Source organism: Lampetra planeri, chromosome 32 (assembly GCF_965212315.1).
Source record: "Lampetra planeri chromosome 32, kcLamPlan1.2.h2, whole genome shotgun sequence".
NCBI lineage: Eukaryota > Metazoa > Chordata > Hyperoartia > Petromyzontiformes > Petromyzontidae > Lampetra > Lampetra planeri.
The window spans coordinates 5,020,030-5,041,082 of NC_136138.1; the positions used below are offsets into that span (position 1 = coordinate 5,020,030).

Below are 21,053 nucleotides of genomic sequence, written 5' to 3' on the forward strand. Positions count from 1 at the left end.
CTCCAAATCTGTGTAGCTTTTTTTTGACAAGAATGGCAATGAAATCATTAAATAAAATCAGTGAAAATGTGTAATGTTATGTTGTACGCTAGCGAGTTTCGCATGCAGGTGTCGGAGGCCGTGTGCCCTGAACGTAATCATATGTTGGAGGGTGCTTTGTTTCCATTGCGGACATTTCTTCGTAAAGCCAAACCCACTAAAAAGCACAGAGGCTCTATTAATCCACTGGCTTACCAGCTTGTTTCTGTTTTGGATGGGCAAAATTTCCGATATAAAATATAATTACCCCTTCTGCTACTGTTGTTCTCGTGCCACCAAGATTGCCTCTTGCGGGTGAACGTGGGCTCGCAACTCGGTTATCAGAATTGCGGGTAACACCTTAAGTGGACAAATTTGGGCCTGGTTGATTTACGTGGCCAATATTTAAATTTATTTAACGTTGCAGTTTGGAAAATACCTGCATTTAGCAAAAGAACCCTGGACCGATCGCTAGAGAAATACATTTTTGGTTGGAGCGACATTTTTAATGAAAAGTGCATTTAAAAAAAATATTTTAGTCAATGCACTGCTAGAGAAGAGACTGTTGCCACGACCCTACAACTTGGCCTTGACCCCCACATGAATGCAGTGGCTTTTGAGAACAGATCCAGCTGTAGGAGGTGCGGGGGCGGGACCGGGGCGGAAAGCCGAGAGGGGATACAAATTAAGACTGCCGATTTTTTCCCGTAACAATTTTTACAGACGTGCCATGAAGCACAAATACAATGGGTAACACACAATCACGCGTACACGCGAGTCACCGACGTTATAACAAATAACAACAAAAGGTCGGTGTATTACGAGGTTCCTTTTTATTTGGAGGCTCTAAATTCTTTGTTTCGCCGATGGGACCATTTACATTAAGGCTGAGTGGGCCCTGTTTGAAGTTATTAGACAATTTACACGTTATATGTTATATCTTCAACATTTTTTTAAAAATCACCGTCGGTTTTCCCCGTGTGGGCGTGCGCAGGGTTAGAAAACAACGCTGCCAGAGATTCTACCATCGCTGGCGGCTCCTCCACTCCTCTCGCCCCCAGGAGCAAGGTAAACGTGCAGCCCTGCAACTGCCTGCTCACTTGCACTGCTGGCGGAAGGGCCTCCACTCGAGTACTTAGTATTTCCTTCACTGGGCTATCCTTTTGTGGCCAGGTCGCTTCTGAAAAAGAGCTACATCGCTCAGTGGGCCTTACGTGGCAAAAATAGTAAATACTGCTGGGTGGACAAAGGCGGGCGGGAGGTGAGGAAGGATTAAATACACTCGTGCTGTAGTTTTAACCACCCCCGTGCTTTCAAATGAATTGGTAACCTCTGGGTTGCATGTGCAGTGTCTTAACCCATCGTGGCGACCGTCACCCGCTCTTTGCTGGGCCGACGGTCGGGACTCGGGGGGGGGGGGGGGGGGGGGGGTGGGTCGGGGTGGAGTGGTCCACAGGTGGAGGGCGGAGAAAGCACAGGATATAGGTTCACGAGAGGGGCCAAATATACGCTGGAGATGGAGGTTTCGTGAGTAGATGGCGCGGGGGTTAAACGAAAGCTATAATTGATCTCGGGTAAGGGCACGTGTCCCGGAATAAGGTCAAGCGATGTGCGGGAGAAGGTGAGCTCGCGGTTACGGGAATGCAGGGGACGGTCCGCCACCCACACCCGCGCACGCACACCGCCACCTTTACAAAGGACCTTCCAACCTCGCAAGGATGAAATGAGGCTGTGAATTCAATAAGAGAGTTTAATGTATCGTGCTGCCATTTTGAGCCGCGCCCATAAACAATAAGGAATGCAATTTTGGGAACGTTTCTGATACAACCCAACGAAGACCGCGCGTGCTGAGCCACTGCATTTTTCTTCGTTTAATACGAAACTTTTGCTGCGCAATGCATTTTTTGATACTCGGGGGGGGGGGGGGGAAAGCCATTACATTTGGAAGTTCGATGTTTATTAACGTCATGAGTTGGGCGCCGAGTGCTCGGTCCCAATGTGAGATGCGTCGAAGGTGTGCGTAATGACTTGGACGAGCGCCCCACGACGTTATACTCTGAACATTCGTAATTGTAGCTTGAATTTGTAGTTGCAGAGCCAGCCGAGTGGATCTCCAGATGCCTGCGCGTAGCAACTTGAACAGCAAACAGAACAACAGACGTAAAGAGGAAAGTGAATGCAACAAAAATAATTTGACGAAAATACAAGTTACGCCGATCGTTTGGCGGAGTGCCAAACCACGCACGGTTGCCATCGCCTCCACATTGCCGCCGTCTCCACGGAAACCGCTCACCGTCAGTGACCGTACCACAGTGGTACCCGAGTAAATGCGCACTGCGTGGGCCCTTTTGTCAATCCACTGCTGGAGGAATGCCTCCCCGCGCCACCCGGTCAGTCACAGGTGTTGTTTGACCACAGGTCATCGCACACGTCCATGCAGGGAAGTTCGTTTGGAGCAGGTTGGGCCCTTGCACCGGATACAGAATTAATTTGCCACCACTGTTGCAAGCCGTGGCCGGGAATCGAACTTGCGCCAGGATGATAGCACAGTAACGAGAAACACCGTAGGATGAGTTGGAAGTTTTAACGGCCCGCCTTTTATTTTGTTCATGCAAAGGTGAAAGCTTTATAAAGCCAAGTCAATGACCGCACACCTTCAACTTTTGCCATTTCAATGATGGTCTACTCATGAACTGCACCCTCAGTTAATTAACCGGGTTCATGTGGGGGGGGGGAAGGGGTGGGGCGGGGGGGGGCGCTATGAACCCGCAGACCCGCGTTCTAATGCCAGGAACGCACCGCACTGATGAAGTTACAGTGTGAAGTGTGGTCAAACAACCCCCCACGACTGATATGGTTGTGAGGATGCCTTCATTCAGCAGTGGATTGCTGACAAAAGGGGCTGCGAGTTGTTTTAGATTTGAAATTCAAAAATAACTGCTGCAGCCACTAGAGGTGCTCCGATGCACCACCACAAAAAGAAAATCCAATCTTGGATCCAATCACGAGACTGAATCCTGACAATGCATCATACTGCAGATGGGGGTGCGAATCACAGGCCATATGAAACCCATAATATAAAACATTAAGCAAAAAAAAAGTAGAATGAGATTTGGAATTGAACTGAAAACTCCGTGAGATCATTTACATGAGTTATGAAGTGCAGTTCCTATTGCTGCTGCAACGAGGCAGTGTTAATAATGAAGTTCTTTGTTTCAATGTTTGCAGTGGCAAAGCTGCAACCGCAATCATCCCCGCCTCTGCTCCCACGGTCTGCTGTTCAAAATGAACAGTCCGTTATGACGCCTCGATCAATGACACCCCCGCCCTCACCACAGCAGATGAATTTCTCACCGATTGGTAGACTGGAGAAGGTCGCACGTAACTTAGTAGTGGCTGCAGCCGTAGCGGGAGGTGCCGGGTGGATGTGGTGTTCTGGGTACGTAAACATTTTGCAGGTCGCTCATAGACTGGAGTAAGCACGTCACTCGAAGATAATCCTTAGCGAGATGTAAACTGAATGTGGAAGTATTTTCTGGGTTGCTCGTAGACTGGAGTAGGTGGCATGCGAGTTATCAGTAGCCACAGCAATAGTGAGAGATATAATGGATGCGGTGTGCAGAGTGCGAAAATATTTTGTGGCCCGGCTAAAATGATTTCCGATATACACACTGGTGCACGCGCGCGCCCGTAATTCATCACCCCTCACTTCCCGTGTTTCTTTTTCCCACTCGTGCACCTCCTCTCCCCACGCCCTCCCCCACCCCCCTCCACCATACTTCACCACCACGGTCGCAGGGGGCATCTGCCACCCCCAGATCCCACGCTCGTGCTGGGGGAGCGACGAGAGCGGGGAGGCGATCGGGGCGTGGACAGAGGCAGCAGCCGGCAAACAGCAACGCCGAGAGCCTCATCCAGGCTGTAACTCACACACACACACCGTTATGAGTGATGCATGTGTGTATATATGTGCTCCTTTTGTCAATCCACTAACGGACGAAGGCTTCTCCACGCCGTGTGGGTCACGGGAGTGGTGATTCGACCTTGGCACGTTGGCCTGTTTGTGCGATTTCTAAAAGGATTTGTTTGATACTCGCTGTCCACCAATAGAAAACTGCCCGAATGATAATTCAAAACTTCTCTGCCCTCGCATTCTACTCTGAGAAGGGCAACCCGTGTAAACATGCAACTTTGGGCCAACATTGGGCTCAACATTGCTTCACCTTGGGCCAACGTTGCCTGGACGTTAACCAACGTTTCCCCAACGTTGTGTGTTTACTGGGCCTGTCTAAAACAGCCTATTTATTATACATCCAATCGTATATTGTTTCTGTTACGTGGCAACGTTAATGACAAATGTGGCGAGCTTCACCGAGGCAATGTTTAATAGCGAGTGGCTATTTTAAATTACTTCCTTCCAAATGCATTACGCTTGCACTGCCATTGTCACGAGTTCGTAATTCTTACGGCGCGAAGTGCACCGGTTTGGGTCAGGGAATAGCCCCTGAAGAAGATGATGGTGATGGCGATGTCAGAGTCTATTTTTAAAGTCCCCACAATAGCTTCCTTTCAAAACTACGTGGTGAGGTTAGTATACGCTTTGCAAAGAACGTTCGTCGCATGGCAATCGACCCGAACGTCACGTCTCATAGCTGGAATCATCCACGGATATCGTCGTCACAACGTTGCGTCGTCGTCATCGGGTGACGTTATCATCACGTTAAGACACCATCGTGAGCCGTGATATATTAACTTTTGGATAAAGGCCTCCCCACACGAAGTCTTTGCCATCGCTGGAATTTGTTTTGTGAGAATTAAGTCAATTTTCTTCCAATCTCTCTATTTGGGCCCCTGGATGTCCATTATCCAGACTCATTTTTGAAAGAGAAATTCATTATCTGCATGTCGCTGCTGGCAGTGGAATCTAATAGACATTCTCTCTCAATCCTCACTGCAAAACCAAATATATTAATCATCCCCTCGTGTCTGCTCCCTGTACCCACCTGCGCATTCATCTCCTACTGTTATGTTGCAGTGCTTCACTCCCATTTATAAGTTGGTCAATTTCCTCGTACATTTTGGTCTCCTTATTCGTCCTCATGGCTTGTCGTTGCAGCATATATTTGAATTATCTTTGTTAATATTATTTTTATATTGATTGTTTACCCAGAAAAGCTTCACCAAGTCTCCTGTTTCAGGAGGGTGATGACTCCTACCGATCATCCCGACTGAGTAATTTGTGGAAAATTTGGAGAGAAAAAAAAAAAACTTGAACCATGACTCCGGCAAGCAATAAGTCTACTCTTGCGAACGACGCCACAGGATCTATAACGTCCGCTGTGAAGCGGGCAGCACGGAGTGCTTTACGGTGAACACACCCGCAGTAATAACCAGGGCGGTTTGCTGGATTCAAACTTTGAACCTCCCGCAACAAGCGACGAACACGCTACTGCCAAGGCCATATCACCGGCCGTGGCTTCTTCAAATTGTAGTGCCTCCGAGCCTTAATGATAGTCAGGTGAATGTATCTGATGCACACGCGAATCTTAATACTCTATGTCAGCTGCCAATGACTGCACAAAGACACTGCCATCGCATTCAATTTGGTGTGTCACTTAATATTATAGTCATGACCACGAGGCTGTAATCGGAGGTGAAGGCTCTGACGAAGCAAATTGAGTGTGATGGGGGGGTGGGGGGGTTTGTGCAGTCATTTGTGACTGGCTGGCTGTCAACTGACTCGCTGTATACTTGAGAACCCAACGTAATGACGGGCACCCACAACCAAGATTCGAAACCAAAAAACTCAGCGGTGGCATATCTGCAAATCTGTTTGTATTGGAACGTTCAGTTCATATTTAGTTGCTCATACCGTGGTACAAAACACACTCCGATTCCATCACGTTTCAACTGCATCCTGCACCGGGCACTCCCGTTAATCCCTTTTTTCCAGCCTCCCCTCCCCCCCCCCTGCAGGGGCGAGAGAGGGGGGCAGGAGACCCCCACCCGCCTCACAGGGCCCATCCGCCATCTCAACATTTGTTAGTTTTCGATGGGCTGGGTGGTACAGAAAATAACAGCTCCCACAACATCAGGGAATTTGTCGAGCATGGTTTCACCCCTGTACGGTGGGTTGGGACGTAGAAAATCGTCCCCCGAGTTCAATAGCAGCAATAACCGCAGTGGATGGAGCAAGCAAAGTCCTCAAATGGCAAGTAATCAGCTCGTTGTTTTAATTTTTCTTGCTATGGTTTCTCACCTGACGACGATTGCTTGTGTTGCGATCGAAACGTCGCAATTGATTTTATACCTATGTGACTTTACCGAGAGAACCAACGGAGTATGGATTCCTGCAGTCACGAAAGCTTCAAATCTGAGGTGCCAGCAGTGTGGGCGGCGCTTGGATCCAGCGAACCGTACTTCTCGTGCTTTCGCCACTTGGCGAAGGAGCATTCAATGGAGGAGTGCATCCAATTAATGGCCCCTCTCCTGCATCGGGAGGGGGAGACACCCCCTGAGGACAACATCTTCCTCTGAGGAGGAGGCCACAGAGGGCTTAATGAGCCCAAGCCAAGCAGGCCTTTACGGCCCAAGAGAGTGACCAAACATTTCCAACGTTTCATAGGGTTGGCGAGCATTCTTGCGCGGTGGGTAATTTAAAATAAATATACCCCGAGAAGGAGGACTCGGAAGACCCCTCTACTTTGTAACATGCCAACATGGCATGAGGCTTCACAGGCTGGACCCCATCAAGGCGTAATCTTTTATCTAAAAAGTTTCTAAGGGCCGGAGAGCCTCAGAACAGCTGTTCATGTTGTACAGCCAGAACGAGCAGGGGGAGCCTGCGTCGAAGCGCAGGGTGGCTACGACACAATCCACACTCTACCCGGGCAAAGGGCAGTTTTGTGGGCCAGCAGAGCAGGGGCGCGCCTTTGGCAGACATTCAAAGCGGGAGTGTGGAGCTCGCCGCACACCGTCACTCGTCACTACCGCCTGGACACGCTGGTGTCTCAGGGGGATTGTTTCGGGAGGGCAGGCCTCTCGACGGCTGTATCTTCGAGAAGAGATATAAAAAAACATTTGCCTACTGCCTGGTGGGTTTTGTTATTGGCTCGTATAACGAAGTCGGAGCAACAGCGGTTTAACGCAAGTTCTAAAGCCCTGTTTTTATAGTGTCATCCATCGTTTGTGCAAGCTGCATCTCGCAATCACCGAGGAAACAGACAAGCGGGAATTCAGCAGCCAGGCAGTCAGCCAGAGCTTCCAACAACCACCCAAAGCTCTGCGGTCCTCTATATATTAATAATATATTTTAGCCGACCAATTAATGAGTGTTAATACGGCCAGTTGCGTGTCGAAGATGCACTGCTCTGAGAGAGATCAGAATTGATGCGTTGTCTCGTGGCAGAGCACAGTTGGGATAAATTTGAGAAAAAGCCAAAATAAACTTATCCACTCTCCGGCAGATGGCACAATTAAATAAATATTATTTTATTATCAAGAAGTCTGATGACACTTTTTTAGGAGGGTCTTGCCAAGTTTTTTCGAGGGGGTGATGATTTCTTCATATATTCCAAATGTGTAATTTGATGGTAATATTTTCAAATGTGGCACACTGGGATCATGACACTGGCACACAATGGCAAACTCTTTTTCAAATTAACATCACGGTATTTTTGACATCCGCTGCAGCGCAGACGGTGTGTAGAATTCTGGTTAATACACCACCACAGTATTAACCGAGGTGGCTACCGGTCTCGAACCGGGAACGTCTGCAACAATCGGCAAACACGCTGCCCTTGGCTGTGTCACCACCCATGGGGTAATTAATTAGTAACCGTGACACTCCAGCGGAAATTACCAGGCACCAGTGGTGGGAATCAAACTGTGGCACCTGGCGGAGGCTGGCCATTGGCCGTCTGCCGACTGCTAGGGTCACAGCAGCTGGCGAACGCAGAGAATCTTCCTCGTTAGACGCAATTAACATCAAGACGGGTGGGGGAATAGGGAATATGGCCAATGAGCAGAAGGGCAGACGGGCAATGACAAGCGAGAGCAGGTGTGACAGCTAGCGGTTGAGAAGCCCCATTATAAGAGACATACACAGCATCCACTGCTGGATGAAGGGCTACCCTTGAGCCGACGCCATCTCTCACAATCCACAGAATACCTGCACAAATGTTGATTTTATCGTTCCATCTCCTAAGTTGACGTTTTTTGATACGCGTTCGATTGCTCGAATGCCACTTCATCATTACAGCAACCGAGAAACGTGGCCATACATAAATATTTATGCGATCCAGTTAATAATGTTGTAATTGTTGGTAAATTAACACTTAAATCGTTTCTTTTGTCTACCAATTATATTCCAGTTCCAATTTGCGATAAGGGGTATTACGTGATGAGACAGTTTCCTTTTGGGGCTCTCGCAGTAAGCAGAACATCACGTGTACCTGAGAATGTCCACGGATTCGATGTGCCTCTTCGTCCATGCTCGGGGCACACAGAGTGAGGTCATTATTATTTAGTTTAATTCTCAGAGCTTAAAAAAAAACCCACATTAAGTGACGAGCCAATGAAGATTTTTTTGTTTGCTAGCCTTTGCTAATTCGCTTTGTAACATCAACTCTGGATATCGGGATCTTGGTTTCATCACGGGTGGCTGGAACCTGACTTCCGAAATCCAGGTTCTCAGCGGTGCCAGTTCCCCGTCTCTGACACGGAATTATCACCCCCCCCCCCCCCCGAGCCACCTGCCACCTCAACTGATATTGAGCGTTAATTATTGCGACTTGAATTTACATATTCTCATCTATTTTCAATTTGTCATTCCAAACAAAAACCTCCGCGGGTTCCTTAGATTTATTTGCGTTTATTTAAATTCTGCACGTTATTTATATTTATTTCCAGCCATAATCTCCTCCCAGTGGGTTGGCGGTCGTCGCTTTCGGACATGACGCTCATCACTAACCCATTAAAATGAGATAACGTGAATCTGTATTCCGCAACCATTTTAACCACATTTCGAAAAAAAAAAACTTATCCCTTGAGACGAGCTATGTCAACGTTTTGAGGAATTGAGTAAATGTTTTTACCCGATTACACAAGTAATTTATACAACCTGGTTTTAAGGTTCAGTTAAATTGGTTACACTTAACCGGCTTCTTGCTTTTAGTGGTAAAAAGGGCTCCAGTAGCGAAGTGGCTGGGCAAGTCTGGGGTCACGAGATGCCAAGCCGGGATTAACACCAATGAGATCCTCCGGTTTCAGCTGCCTAGTCATGATTACATTTGTTCCTGAAGTGTTGCGAGTTGATGGTCTCATCCTGGTTGCCAATCACTGCACAATAACTGCACATTAAAACGTTAGCTTTTCACTTCAGCTGGATTAATTCTGACTTCATGAAAATTAAAACGATCGGTTTGACTGCCGTGCGGCAAAACATTTCTCTCTGTAGCAGGGCGTGTGGAAAGGTGCTGCCTGTTGGAATGTGGAAGAGAGGTCACCGAAAGGGATATCGAAAATAGTTGTGATATTATCTTCCAGGGGGCATTCTCCTAGAACATGGGATAACACATGGCACACTAATAATTTGGAATAAACATCTCGACTACATGACAGCAATACTACCCGTTTTCAGGAGACGTGGAAAGTCACGGGACGTAATTCGAATAAGAGTAGGCCTTGCGTGCTAGCGTCAAGTCCAAATTTTAATTACTCGCAAATCACCCGAGTAGAACCAGATAGTGAGACTACTTCGTCTGAAATACAGTGCCTTCATAATTGCCTTTCATAATGATGGCATGAATAACAAATTAGCTATTTTAAATAACATAGCCAAAACGTTTCGGGATTTCTGTTCTCACCGACTAAAATGTAAAGTGTCCACAGGCTGGAGGGGCTCTGGGAATGAAAAAAAACCCTCCCCCCCCCCCCCCATAACAAAAAAAATAACCACCACGCTAATTAGGACGCGACAAGACACCGCTGGCCAAACAATTCGGATCCTGCGACCCAGATGCCGTGGGGCAAACCTTCCCGCGATCCCCGCGTGCCACGTCCCATGCGCGTGAACAAGTGCCAGGCGCAATTATTATTGGTATCCTCCACCCGTCCGAGCGCTTATTAATATTTTATTCACCTGTTCCGTGCGTGCGAAAGGGGGAGGTCTTGGCCTTTAACGAAAGTCGAGGTTTCCCTCGACGGGGTCAAGGTTCGCTTAGGAAAGAGGGGGGGGGGGGATGTGTGCGGTTTCCTCCGTTGGGACGCCCTACAAAAAATATAATTGGAGCACTGCTGCTGCATGGCGAATTAAGCGCTCCGTACACGAATGCGATTCTTGTTGAGTTTAAGTATTGAAATGTGGAAGATGCTTATGAAGCTATATTTGCGTGCAACTCTTAACCTACTGACATCACCAAAATGACAACCACCATCGCCGCCATCTCCGCTACCACTATAAATGATGTGGCTATTATCACCAACCCAACCACCAACTATACCTCGACTCCAATAATCACGGAATTCTTCATCCTCACAACTATCAATACCCCCCCCCCCCATCCACCACTACAATCATCATCACCGATTTATCCACTGCCGCAATCATTTCCAACACCACCTCTGGATCATTATCATCTCCATCACTGCTACTTCTCCTATCACCACCTTCCCCATCACCAAAATATCCAATATCTCAGAACCACAATCACCTCTTCAACCTTCCACATCACTACAATCACCACCATAAACAAATGCACATGAACACTTCTCTTTCCTTGTTATGGCCAACCTGCCATGACCAAACCTGTCCACACCGCCTTTACCACCAATCTCACCCAAACAAACACCACCATGACAACCATCAACACAAAGTTTCATCCACCACTTTCCCTATCACCATCACCACCTTTCTCAACACAACCACCACCATTTTCCTCCCCACAAGCACTGTTACCACTTTTCTCACCACTGCTGCCAAACCCCATGTCCCCCTTCCTTCTGCCCCCCCCACAGCTGCTGATCTCCGAAGGGCTGCAGGAGCTGGCGAGCGACGCCGACTTTGTGAAGCTCACCCAGCGCGAGCTGTCCGACGCGTGCGCTCTGCCCCCGGAGCGTGCCGAGCGCGTGGCGTACGACCTTATCAACGCCAACGGTGGCACCGCCGCTCCGTGTCCACCAACCCCTGTAACTCCGGGGGGTCGCGACCCTGGCGGCCGGCGCTCTCGCGGCGTTGCGAACGACGAAGCCACGGCCATTTGAGTCTCCTGGGGTGCGTTTAAACCTTCGCGAAAACCGCGAGGACGGTGGGCGGCAGTACAGCAAGTAGGTTGGCAACAGAACCCCGAAGGGATTTTATTTTTAGTGTTGTCCCCATTCATAGGCAGTGGCGAGGTTTTATCTGTCCGGGCCACTTGGGTTTCCTTCCCGCATGTGAATTAAGTATTCGTAAAAAAGAAAAGGAATTGGTCAAACATCCCGATTGTAAATCACAGTGCAGGATCTCTCCGAAAAAAAAAGTATTGAGACTCGGTAAGGCTTCCTCAGATAAAATATTAATATCGCTGTCATTAATATTGCCATCAACTAAAGAGGGTGTCGTTTCCCTACGGCGTGAATTTTTTTCCATCAAATCTTTTGCCACTTGAACACTGACGGGGGGGGGGGGGTAATCTCCTCACACAAAGTCCACCCCATTGGCAGGAGAGGTCTCAAAGTTAAGGTTATTATCCACGTCAGGGTTTTGTTGATGAACACATGCCCGATCATGCCTGGCAATTGTGGAACGTTTATGGAAACTTGGGTGGGATTGCACGCGGTTTTGAAGGAATTATTTTCACGTTTGTTTTGCCCACCGCCAAATGTGATGAGGCGACTGTGTTAAGCCCGTGTAAACTTTCTTTCGGATTCAAATTTTGATATATGCCTTTAATATTGGATAACGGTAATAAGAAATGTTCAATTGGCAGAATGCCGAATGGCACGGGAGGTGTATGCTCACGTTAATAATACAGTTATAATGCATTTGTGAATATACCGAGGGCGGTCTGCATGAGATAAGGAGTGCATAATACTGTCGTAATAAAGAAAGAGCGGGCTATGTAGGAGATAAAGTATATAAAGTGTTATTAAAAAGGGTGCAGGCTATGCTGGGAGTCAATCCTGTCAAGGTGCATAATAATTATTACAGGAATAATTAACAGGAGCGTAATAAAATATTAGGAGGCAAGGTATTGTGGAGGACGATGCGAATGGAAGAGCATCTGTTGTGCAACCACAATTCCCAGCGATAATCCCCCCGAATACTGCATTTTCCATTTTAATTCTAAGTTTTCAACATTTTAATCTAAGTAGGTGGCGTTCAGAGTAATGGCGGTTGAAAGGTGGCAGTATTGCGCATTGGTAACATTCATGCTTCAAAGCCTCAATTCAAATCCCGACCTGGGCACCTTTCTGCACGGAGTTTAGATGTACTGCCCCTATTCTGCATGGGTTTACTCTGGGTTCTCCAGGTTTCTCCCATAGATAAAAAAAGTATACAATGTAAATGGTATTGGCCAAACATCTCAATGCTGAATTTTTACCTGCAAATTACTCAAACGGGAATAAACATTGCAACATCACCCCCAAAATTAAAACCTTTGCAGGACTCTCCCGAAAGAGTCCTGAGACTCGCCGAGTTATTCCTGAGTAAGCACGCGTGGCATTAATAATAATATTAGATCTGCACAACGATGCGAGTGTTCGTACGGCAGGATACAACATTAAGAGATTGAAGAGACACGAGGATCGTGGTGTTGCGACGAGCCACCACACTAGTTGCGGTAGTATGGTAGGGTGACCGAATGAAAAGCAAGTGGCCCACAAGATGGCCGAGTCGAGGAATTTTTTTGTGGTTATTATTCCCACCAAATTGTGTCGACGCCATCATGACATGAGACGAAGAAATGTTCCTTTGGAACTCTGCATATGCCTGTGCATCACACATTGTCAAAGACTGAAACTGACTGATGTTACAGATCTACTTTTGAGGTTGATTCAGGCCTTCATATCAACTCCAGGGCCACATTCTGTACAGAGTAGGGCAAACTGAAATGTTTTAATCAGATGAAATTTCGTAAAATAAGTGTCAAACTAAATCTAATGATGGTGTTTTGTGCAGTCATTAGGTGATCGGACTGAAACCATTAGCTCATTACACTCCGAGAACCTGATTTAATCAGAGGCGGCTGAAACCCAGATGCGAACCCAGGTTTCTCAGCGGTGCCGGCTCAGCGTTCAGACCTCTCGATTCACCCGGTTACTTCAACATACATATATCTGTCCATGCGCACCTTGTAATCAATTTACCGGTACTCAAGAGGTTCCTAGGTTTTAATTTAAAGAGGACTAAGGCGCAAAATTCGAGCAATTAAAAAACATGTGGAACTGTAAGATTAGAGGCATTTGTGGACCGGGCCGAGACCATCAAACATGCTACACAAGAGAGCCTGGTTTCACCTCTGCTGGGAGAATGGGAGTTGCCTTCGTGATGAAAGCAAATGTATTTGCCTGGTCTCAATGATCCCAGTGGTACCGCTTTTTTTGTGTACTGAACCCTTCTTGAAAAACAATGAAACACAGCTCTCTCGTGAGTATTGGCTTGAAGTTGTACTTGTTTAACTAAGTGGGAACTCAAGAGACCAGAACAATCTCGAAGATGACATCCGCATCGCTGATGTGAGCAGAGGTGGAAGGAACGCTTTTGCTTGAGGGCTTGACCTCTCAAGAAAGTGACCAGATTTTCTTTTGAAAAAGAGTGCCACTCAAATTTTTGCCAGCGGCACCTTGGCAGAGGATTTTTTTTGGAACTCGCGAAGGTGGCATGACTACAGCACTTTGTGCAACCATCACAGGCTTTGCCACGACATCTGAAAAGGCTCTACCTTACACAATCGCAAGACCAGCACTGCAGGCGGGTGGGTCGATGTTGCTCTCTGCCGAATACAAATGTGTCCCTCAGTACTGGGCTAGGTCAAAATATGTGCCAAACCAATGTTTATTTTATGATTTATTTTTTGACTGCAGTCATCGGTCAATAGGCTGACACCATCAAACGTGTTACATCAGACAGCGTGGTTTCACCCCTGCTGGGAGACTGGGATTTGAACCCAGGACCTCAGCAGTGTCGGCTGCCTTCATTAAGAGTTTCCCCCCTGAGCCAATGCGGGCACCGCATTGTAAAATGTTTTTACGTATTTTGCTTGCGCAGCTGCTTTTTCGTATTTATTTTAACTTAAAATATTAACGGAAATAAATTAGTCATTGTTTTCATAATTTAGCGGAGTGTGGCCATCAGCGATGCTGACCGCGATCCTGGTGTTAAAGCCGCATCGATAACAAAGACCGCTCCTTTTGAAAACGCAACGGGCATAACTCAAAGCGCCAGTGGAACCCCACATCCTCTCAACCTAACCTTTCGGTCTCGCTCCTACCACTCAAACCTTAAACAGGGCCCGGTGCAGTCATATACCTCTTCTACTCGACAACCGAGCGGTGCAGAGCCAACCCAGCGTGAGTTGGGAGGCGCCAGATTGTTTCCACTGCAGAAGCCGAGCCGTGCCACTGACGTCACACGCATTGAACAAGTCCGAGTAACGCGCGAGATGATCGGTGACACTGTGTCCTCAAGTGTACCGAGGGCACACGCAATGAACGTCCTGCTTGGCCCCGGATATAAATATCTTGTGAGGCCAGCGTATCACGGTTTGGTTCCGGCTCGCCATGGCAAATAGCTTCAGGAAAACCACAAGACCGCCTGGTTGTCTCCACTGTGATAGTGAGATTTGCCGTAGTGGGGAAAGATAAATGTATCTGCCTGGTCTCAATGTTACCACCTGATGCTGGCTCGACTCGGAGCAACCAGTTAAAAATGGGGCATGTTGAAGAGGACTCCGTAGTTTCCACAAACGCGGAGGCCACCCCAGTGCCTGTGATGGCCCACCCCAGTGCCTGTGATGGCCCACCCATGTCCCCGTGGTCACTACGCAGGTGTAGTTTTAGTCTCAAGTCATCCCATAGCTGCTACGACCACGGGCATGGGAATACAGAGCGATGGGAAGGGGGGGGGTCAAACAGCCACACAACTTTTGGATGGCGCTGCCAAATTATATACTGCGTAATATAAAACATTAAGTCATTATTTATGTAGCGCACTTTACACCGAGGCATCTCAAGAGCGTTTTAAATAAAATGCTATTTACAACAATAATGAAGAATATCAACAAAGTAACGCAACCTCGGCAATTTGATTGAAAAACTAATAAAAGTTTCAATCTTAACTTAAAGCTTTTGTGACTGCAGGAATTCATATTCTTGGGTCTTTCGGTAAAGTCACGTAGATAGGTTCAAAGAAAATAATAAAAAATAATAGAAAACTACGACGTTTCTTATTGAGACACGGGGTCCCCCAGGGGCCACTTATCCCCTACCAACTTCTAATCTTGTTAGCACGCATCTGGCTTGCTAGCAGTGGCATTTAACCACGTAACGTGTTGTGCACGGCATGCGTCTGTTAATGTGAAGCCATCATCATTGCAGCGTTCTACAAAGTCGAGCGCTCGGAGCTCTCGCCGCTGCGCTGCGTCGCTCCACTGAACCCGTACACACACCGGAAAATCGTAGAGATGAAAAGCGAACAGCTGGTGGGGGGGGGGGGGGAGACATACATAGGAGGATAAACGAGGGCAGCATTGGGTATTTATTTCAAAGAAGTGAAAAACAATCAATACTAAATTATTGCGGAGTTATGGGGCAAACACGGATACTATTACAATACCCGTATCCCTGCACAAACACACACCTAAGCGTGAAGCCTCCACCATCTGTTTTGTAGGACAAGGGGTGGATTGACACAGCGCAGCCTTGAACACCAAAACAACGTGGCATCGTTGTTCGCGAGCTTCTATTCGACATTATTGCAGTCCCGTCTCTGTCGCACATGCGTGTTCGTATTTCCTAAATAAAAATTGTTTGGCAAACAAAGAGATTTTGTTGCATTTTACTGCATACGAAGGTTTGCCAGCTGCTTTCTCGAGTCACTTTAGTAAACAATGCACAGCCTCGCTGTCAATCCACTGATGGATGAAGGCCTCCCATGTTATGTCGGCCACGAGAGGGTTGTTCGATCATAGTTCACCACTGCTGGTCAATGCGGGTTTGTGAAGAGGGAGCCCTAGGACCGTTTCAGACGTCATTGGTGCCTCATGCTAACTAGAATCTAGTTTGAACCACCTCTACGGGGAGGGTTTGCCGTGCTTGTTTGTTTCACACTTAACTTCTAATTTAGCAATTTTTGGAAGAACGTAATCAACCAGGCTGTGCGTTAACTGTGTGCTAACAGACTCTCTGTGTTGCATTGCATTACACTTGCTAATTTTACTAAATTTGCTTTCTACCGGACTTGTTTATGGGTTCATTCTCTCCGGGCGCTATGGGCAGTAATTCCACACAACGCTCCGTGCTTGTTTGTTTAGAAGTCCAGTGCCCAGCTCGTCCATCCCCTATGGGCAGGAATTCCACACAACTCCCCCTCTCTATACTCTTAGGTTTTTTCGGTAAAGTCACATAGGTAAAAAATCTAATTAATAAAAGTAAAATAAAAATCACGACGTTTCAGAGGCAACACAAGCTTCCGTCTTCAGGTGGAGGAAACTCATGACGAAACGTCGTGATTTTGATTTTACTTTTATTAATTTAAATTTTATTTTTTACCTACATGACTTTACCGAAAAAACCTAAGAGTATGAATCCTTGCAGTCACGAAAGCTTCAAATCTAGAATCCCCCTCTATTTAAGGCCTCGACACAGAGACGTTGTCTTTCTATGTGCCTATGTGTGTGTGTCTATCTGCTTGTGTGTCTGTCTCCGTGTCTATGTTTTGTCTCTCAAATTTATCAATCTTTGGAAGAACGTAATCCACCAGGTGGGGTGTTGACTATTTTGTTGGCCGACTCCGTGTTGTATTTCATTATATTTCCAAGTTTACTATGTTTGTTTTCTCATTCATTAGTACCCGATGATGGTTGCTTGTGTTGCAATCGAAACGTCGTATTCTATAATTATTTAATTTATTTCTACCTGACTTTACTGAAAGAACCAAAGAGTTATTCCTGCAGTCACGAAAGCTTCGAATCTAGTTCGTAGCTATAAATTAATCTCTGGTCAGTGTTCATAGCGCAGTGCACAAACACCACTATGCCGATCCCGAGACTTGAATTTAAACTTTAAATGGGCTCTGCATGTCCCAATTTTTGTTCTATTCAATAAAAGGCACTACATTTTTTAACATCTTATTAGAGTTAACAAGTTTAGAGCCAGGGTTTGTAATCTGGTTAGGCGTTGTTCTCGTATCACTTTAATCCACCTCAGGGTTTTACTCTTTCGTGACAAAGCCCATCATGTCCACTGTGGTGGATGTGATATTTCACAATCCAGAAACGCTGTTCCAGGAATTATATTCTCACGCCACATCCATTTCACCTCATTCTGTCCTCGTGACACTGCGGTGGTGTGCACAAAATGTACGTGAATAGTGAGTGCCAAGGGTTACCACATGTCCGTAGGGACACCACTTAAAATTAACTTCCTTGTCCTCAAGATAAACCGTTTATAATAACGCATTACAGCAACGTAGGGTACAAATTAGAGTTTATGGATAGGCGCACCATGTACTGTATGCTAATGGCCGTGCTTTACGCCTATAATTCTTACTCCAAGGCAGCCTGTAAATTATCACTTGACAAACGAATCCCGGTATATGACACTTTTGATTAAATGAAACGTGTTCAACACATCTGGCAGGTGTTCTTTTGACTCTGAGAATAACAAAATCCAAAAGTTTTGCTTAGATATTCTTTTAAAATCAGTCATGCATCCGAGAGTTAAGCAGCCGGCTTAAAACTTTTTATCCGTTTAGAATCCAATCACCAAATGAAAACAAGGTTCCGTCTCAGCAGCTTGGGTTAAACTTCACGGTTCCAATCATCCTCAAATTTTATTCACCGTAAACAAATGTTACAAGGACCCCACAGCTTCTCATTAAGGCCACATTGGTTATTTGTCGTCTTCAAAAGTAACATTTTACATCATGGTTTAAGGGCCACATAGAACTCAAACAGGCCCCGACACCCTGATAGAATAAGCAGAATATTATCTGGGTTCACAATTTGCATTTATTTGCTCAAATTATTTTTAAACTCATGTAAACACAACTTTTGGAAATAGAGCTGTGCTCTAAAAAAATATAAAATTATTTAAAATGTATCCAACAAGATCATATTTATTTTTCGCCAAATAAATGCACTAGGAATGCGGCGAATTAAAATGTAATAACCGAGCAATTTCTCCAAATTTAATTTGCAAATCCATAAAAAAAGACCAACTGTTGTTTCCATCTGTCATTGACGTGTGTGGCATGAAGACGCGCGCGTATGAGCGTGTCACTTGGTAGCAGGACTTGTCCCAACAGTCTATAAACTTTATTACGGCGGATCCTTGGCACTGAGAGGCAGAGTGATGAAGCTCACTGTGCAATGTCCACGGCGAGCTCAGTTCGATTCCAGGCCACAGCTAACACCAGTAGGGGGAGCCATACGAACCAGTCCATCCCTTATACTGGTAGGAACCTCTGGTTACACCAGCCCACAGGGGATTATTGTGTCCGTCCGTCGTGCAGGGAGGGGCTGGGTGGGGAGGGGCTGGTCACCCCGTGGTGCCCTTATAAAACTCAACGTTTAACCTACTCACGCCGGCTTGTGCCCGCCCTCACAGTGGGGCATATTTGCGGAATACACCACGCCGCCGTTGACCCTGGCCATTGACCGAGCAACCCAACGTTCCTACCAGCTCCCTCCGCAGGAACGTCTTATTGACTCAGCATTAATCTGGTGCAGTGTATCTACATTAGCACTCAAAAGAACCAACACGAACTGGTATGGTTTTCGCCAATGCTACACCCCCCTTGTGCACCGTGCTGACGTGAATAGGTGCTCACTAACAGCACTTCTTTGCCCCCAAACAGGCTACACACAGGTCACCTTTGCGTGTATGTTCGTCACTGAACCCGGGAGCCAGGTCTCGGGCTGCGGGTTTAGGGGGCCAGTGAGCAAACAGCTTTGCTGTGGGGTGTCGTGTAGGCAGCTCTATGAACAACTGCTACAGAGCTGCTCCATAAACACCCGCGTGGAACGTGAAGCTCCACTCCTCCGTGGCACCACAGCTTAGGTCTGATCCTGGCCAAACGAGGCTCCATCCCCGCATTGTGTAAATGTGTCGTTGTTGCTTCTTTGTCAATCCACTGTGGTGACGAGGGCCTCTCCCCATGCCCTTGCGGGTCGTTGTGTTTATTCTGTCATGCGGCGGCGAGCATAGAAGTGCAGTGCAACAAGCATGTTTTTTTCTCTTCTGAAACTATCTCTGTTGCCCACCAGCAGTCTGCAACACCGGTAACACATCCCCTGAGCACTATCCCCAAGCTCAAAACAATCCTTAGCTTGCGAGTTATGAGTAAATTGGCCAAAGGCACGTTACACGTGATAGAGTGCGCACATATCTCAATAAATACAAGATAATGGCATTCTAATCGTAACCCAAAGCTCATGGGGATAAATGTAAACACATAAACGTGCTGGAGTTGGAATATACGGAGTAAACATTGCCCCGACCACCAACCCCACCACTGCAACAACTTGAATAAGAAATCAAACGACTCAGCGAGGCCTAACTGGGTAAATTATAAAACAAATATCAACATATCCGTCAATAACACTGTGGCATTAAAAGTAAAAATACAACCAGGCGACGTCGGGCAACGGGCCTTCTTCATAGCCCATTAAGGACAATTGGCCAGAAACGTCGCTTAGTATATATTTTTCATTTTAAGGCAGTGCTATTGACAAATGTGTTGATAGTTTTAGTTATTTGTGCACCACTACCAACGCAGCATCAGCCCGGTGTGTAGACGATAATAATAATAACACGAATGATAATTGTTTTTTACCCTTTTATCTGGCAACAAAACTGACACCTTTTTTACAAGGAGTCATGTTTGCATTTACCACAATACCTGCAGTCGGAATGCAAACAAAAAAACACAACTCTGATAATGTATGCACTGTCCTTGAAATTGAAATGTCAGTTTTGTTGCCAGATAAAAGGATAAAAAAACAATTATCATATTTTGCTACTGGCAAAGGAGGTTCCAATGGAATAACACGAATGTTCACTCGATTCCTCGTCCACGTGTTGGCGGGGAAATTACGTGAACGCCTCCCGAAACACACACGGTTTCTTAACCAACGTCATCGAGTGGCGAAATGACGTTGATATTGATTACAACGTCGATGTTAATCACAAAAAACGCAGTTATTAATCACAAATCTGTGATCTCTAAAACGCGTCAGTGAAGTTCTCAAACCGCCATTTCCAGCCAAGCTAAATTCAACCTCGCACAACGAAAATAAACCTCAGACCAACCAGTCCCCTCGTAATAAGTACGGCACAACGATGCTTTTACCCTCATTGTAGGTATTTATTGTAAAGGATAAACATAAATCACAAGGAGAAAACCATCAACGATCAGCGTCACGACGCCGCCTGCACGGACTGTACCATCTCGAACTCGCAAAGAACCCTCGTTTTTTCAATCAACGCAAGAATACAGCACAATTATACAAAGCTCTCATAATTATATACGTGTATACTACAAAAATAATCACGTATTTGCGCCGAAAACGATTGAAAACATTGACATTTCATCGATAAATATTTGACTTCAATCCTTACCCGGAACTGGTACAGCCCAACTGGGCGCAGCCATCTTTCTACTGCCGCCAATCCGCTCAACGTTCAGCCCCATTGCGGTACCTTTATGCGCATGCGCATACACCCCGTCCCCCCAGGGAGGAGGGAGGGAGAGAGGGGAGGGGGAGAGATGGGAGGGAGTGGGAGGGATGGGGGGGGATGGAAGGGATGGGGGGGCTGGGGATAGAGTGGTG

The 21,053-nt window shown here is 46.6% G+C and overlaps 1 protein-coding gene and 1 long non-coding RNA gene across 2 annotated transcripts in view; one reads left to right on the plus strand and one right to left on the minus strand.

The window, feature by feature from the left end:
- The window catches only part of LOC144729359 (voltage-dependent L-type calcium channel subunit alpha-1D-like), a 67,915-nt gene extending 51,874 nt beyond the window's left edge, over nt 1–16,041 (plus strand). Inside the window, exons 38-40 of the mRNA XM_078609564.1 lie at nt 1,013–1,086; nt 3,817–3,939; nt 11,035–16,041. Of these exons, the coding sequence (XP_078465690.1) occupies nt 1,013–1,086; nt 3,817–3,939; nt 11,035–11,280 (443 nt within the window). The 3' untranslated portion in view covers nt 11,281–16,041. The remainder of the gene's footprint in view (nt 1–1,012; nt 1,087–3,816; nt 3,940–11,034) is intronic.
- On the minus strand, nt 1,755–21,001 carry LOC144729360 (uncharacterized). Its single transcript, XR_013587696.1, has 2 exons — nt 20,842–21,001; nt 1,755–3,937 (listed from the first exon to the last, which is right to left on the minus strand). It is a non-coding gene; the product is annotated as an uncharacterized LOC144729360 (long non-coding RNA).
- Nucleotides 21,002–21,053: the final 52 nt, after the last annotated feature.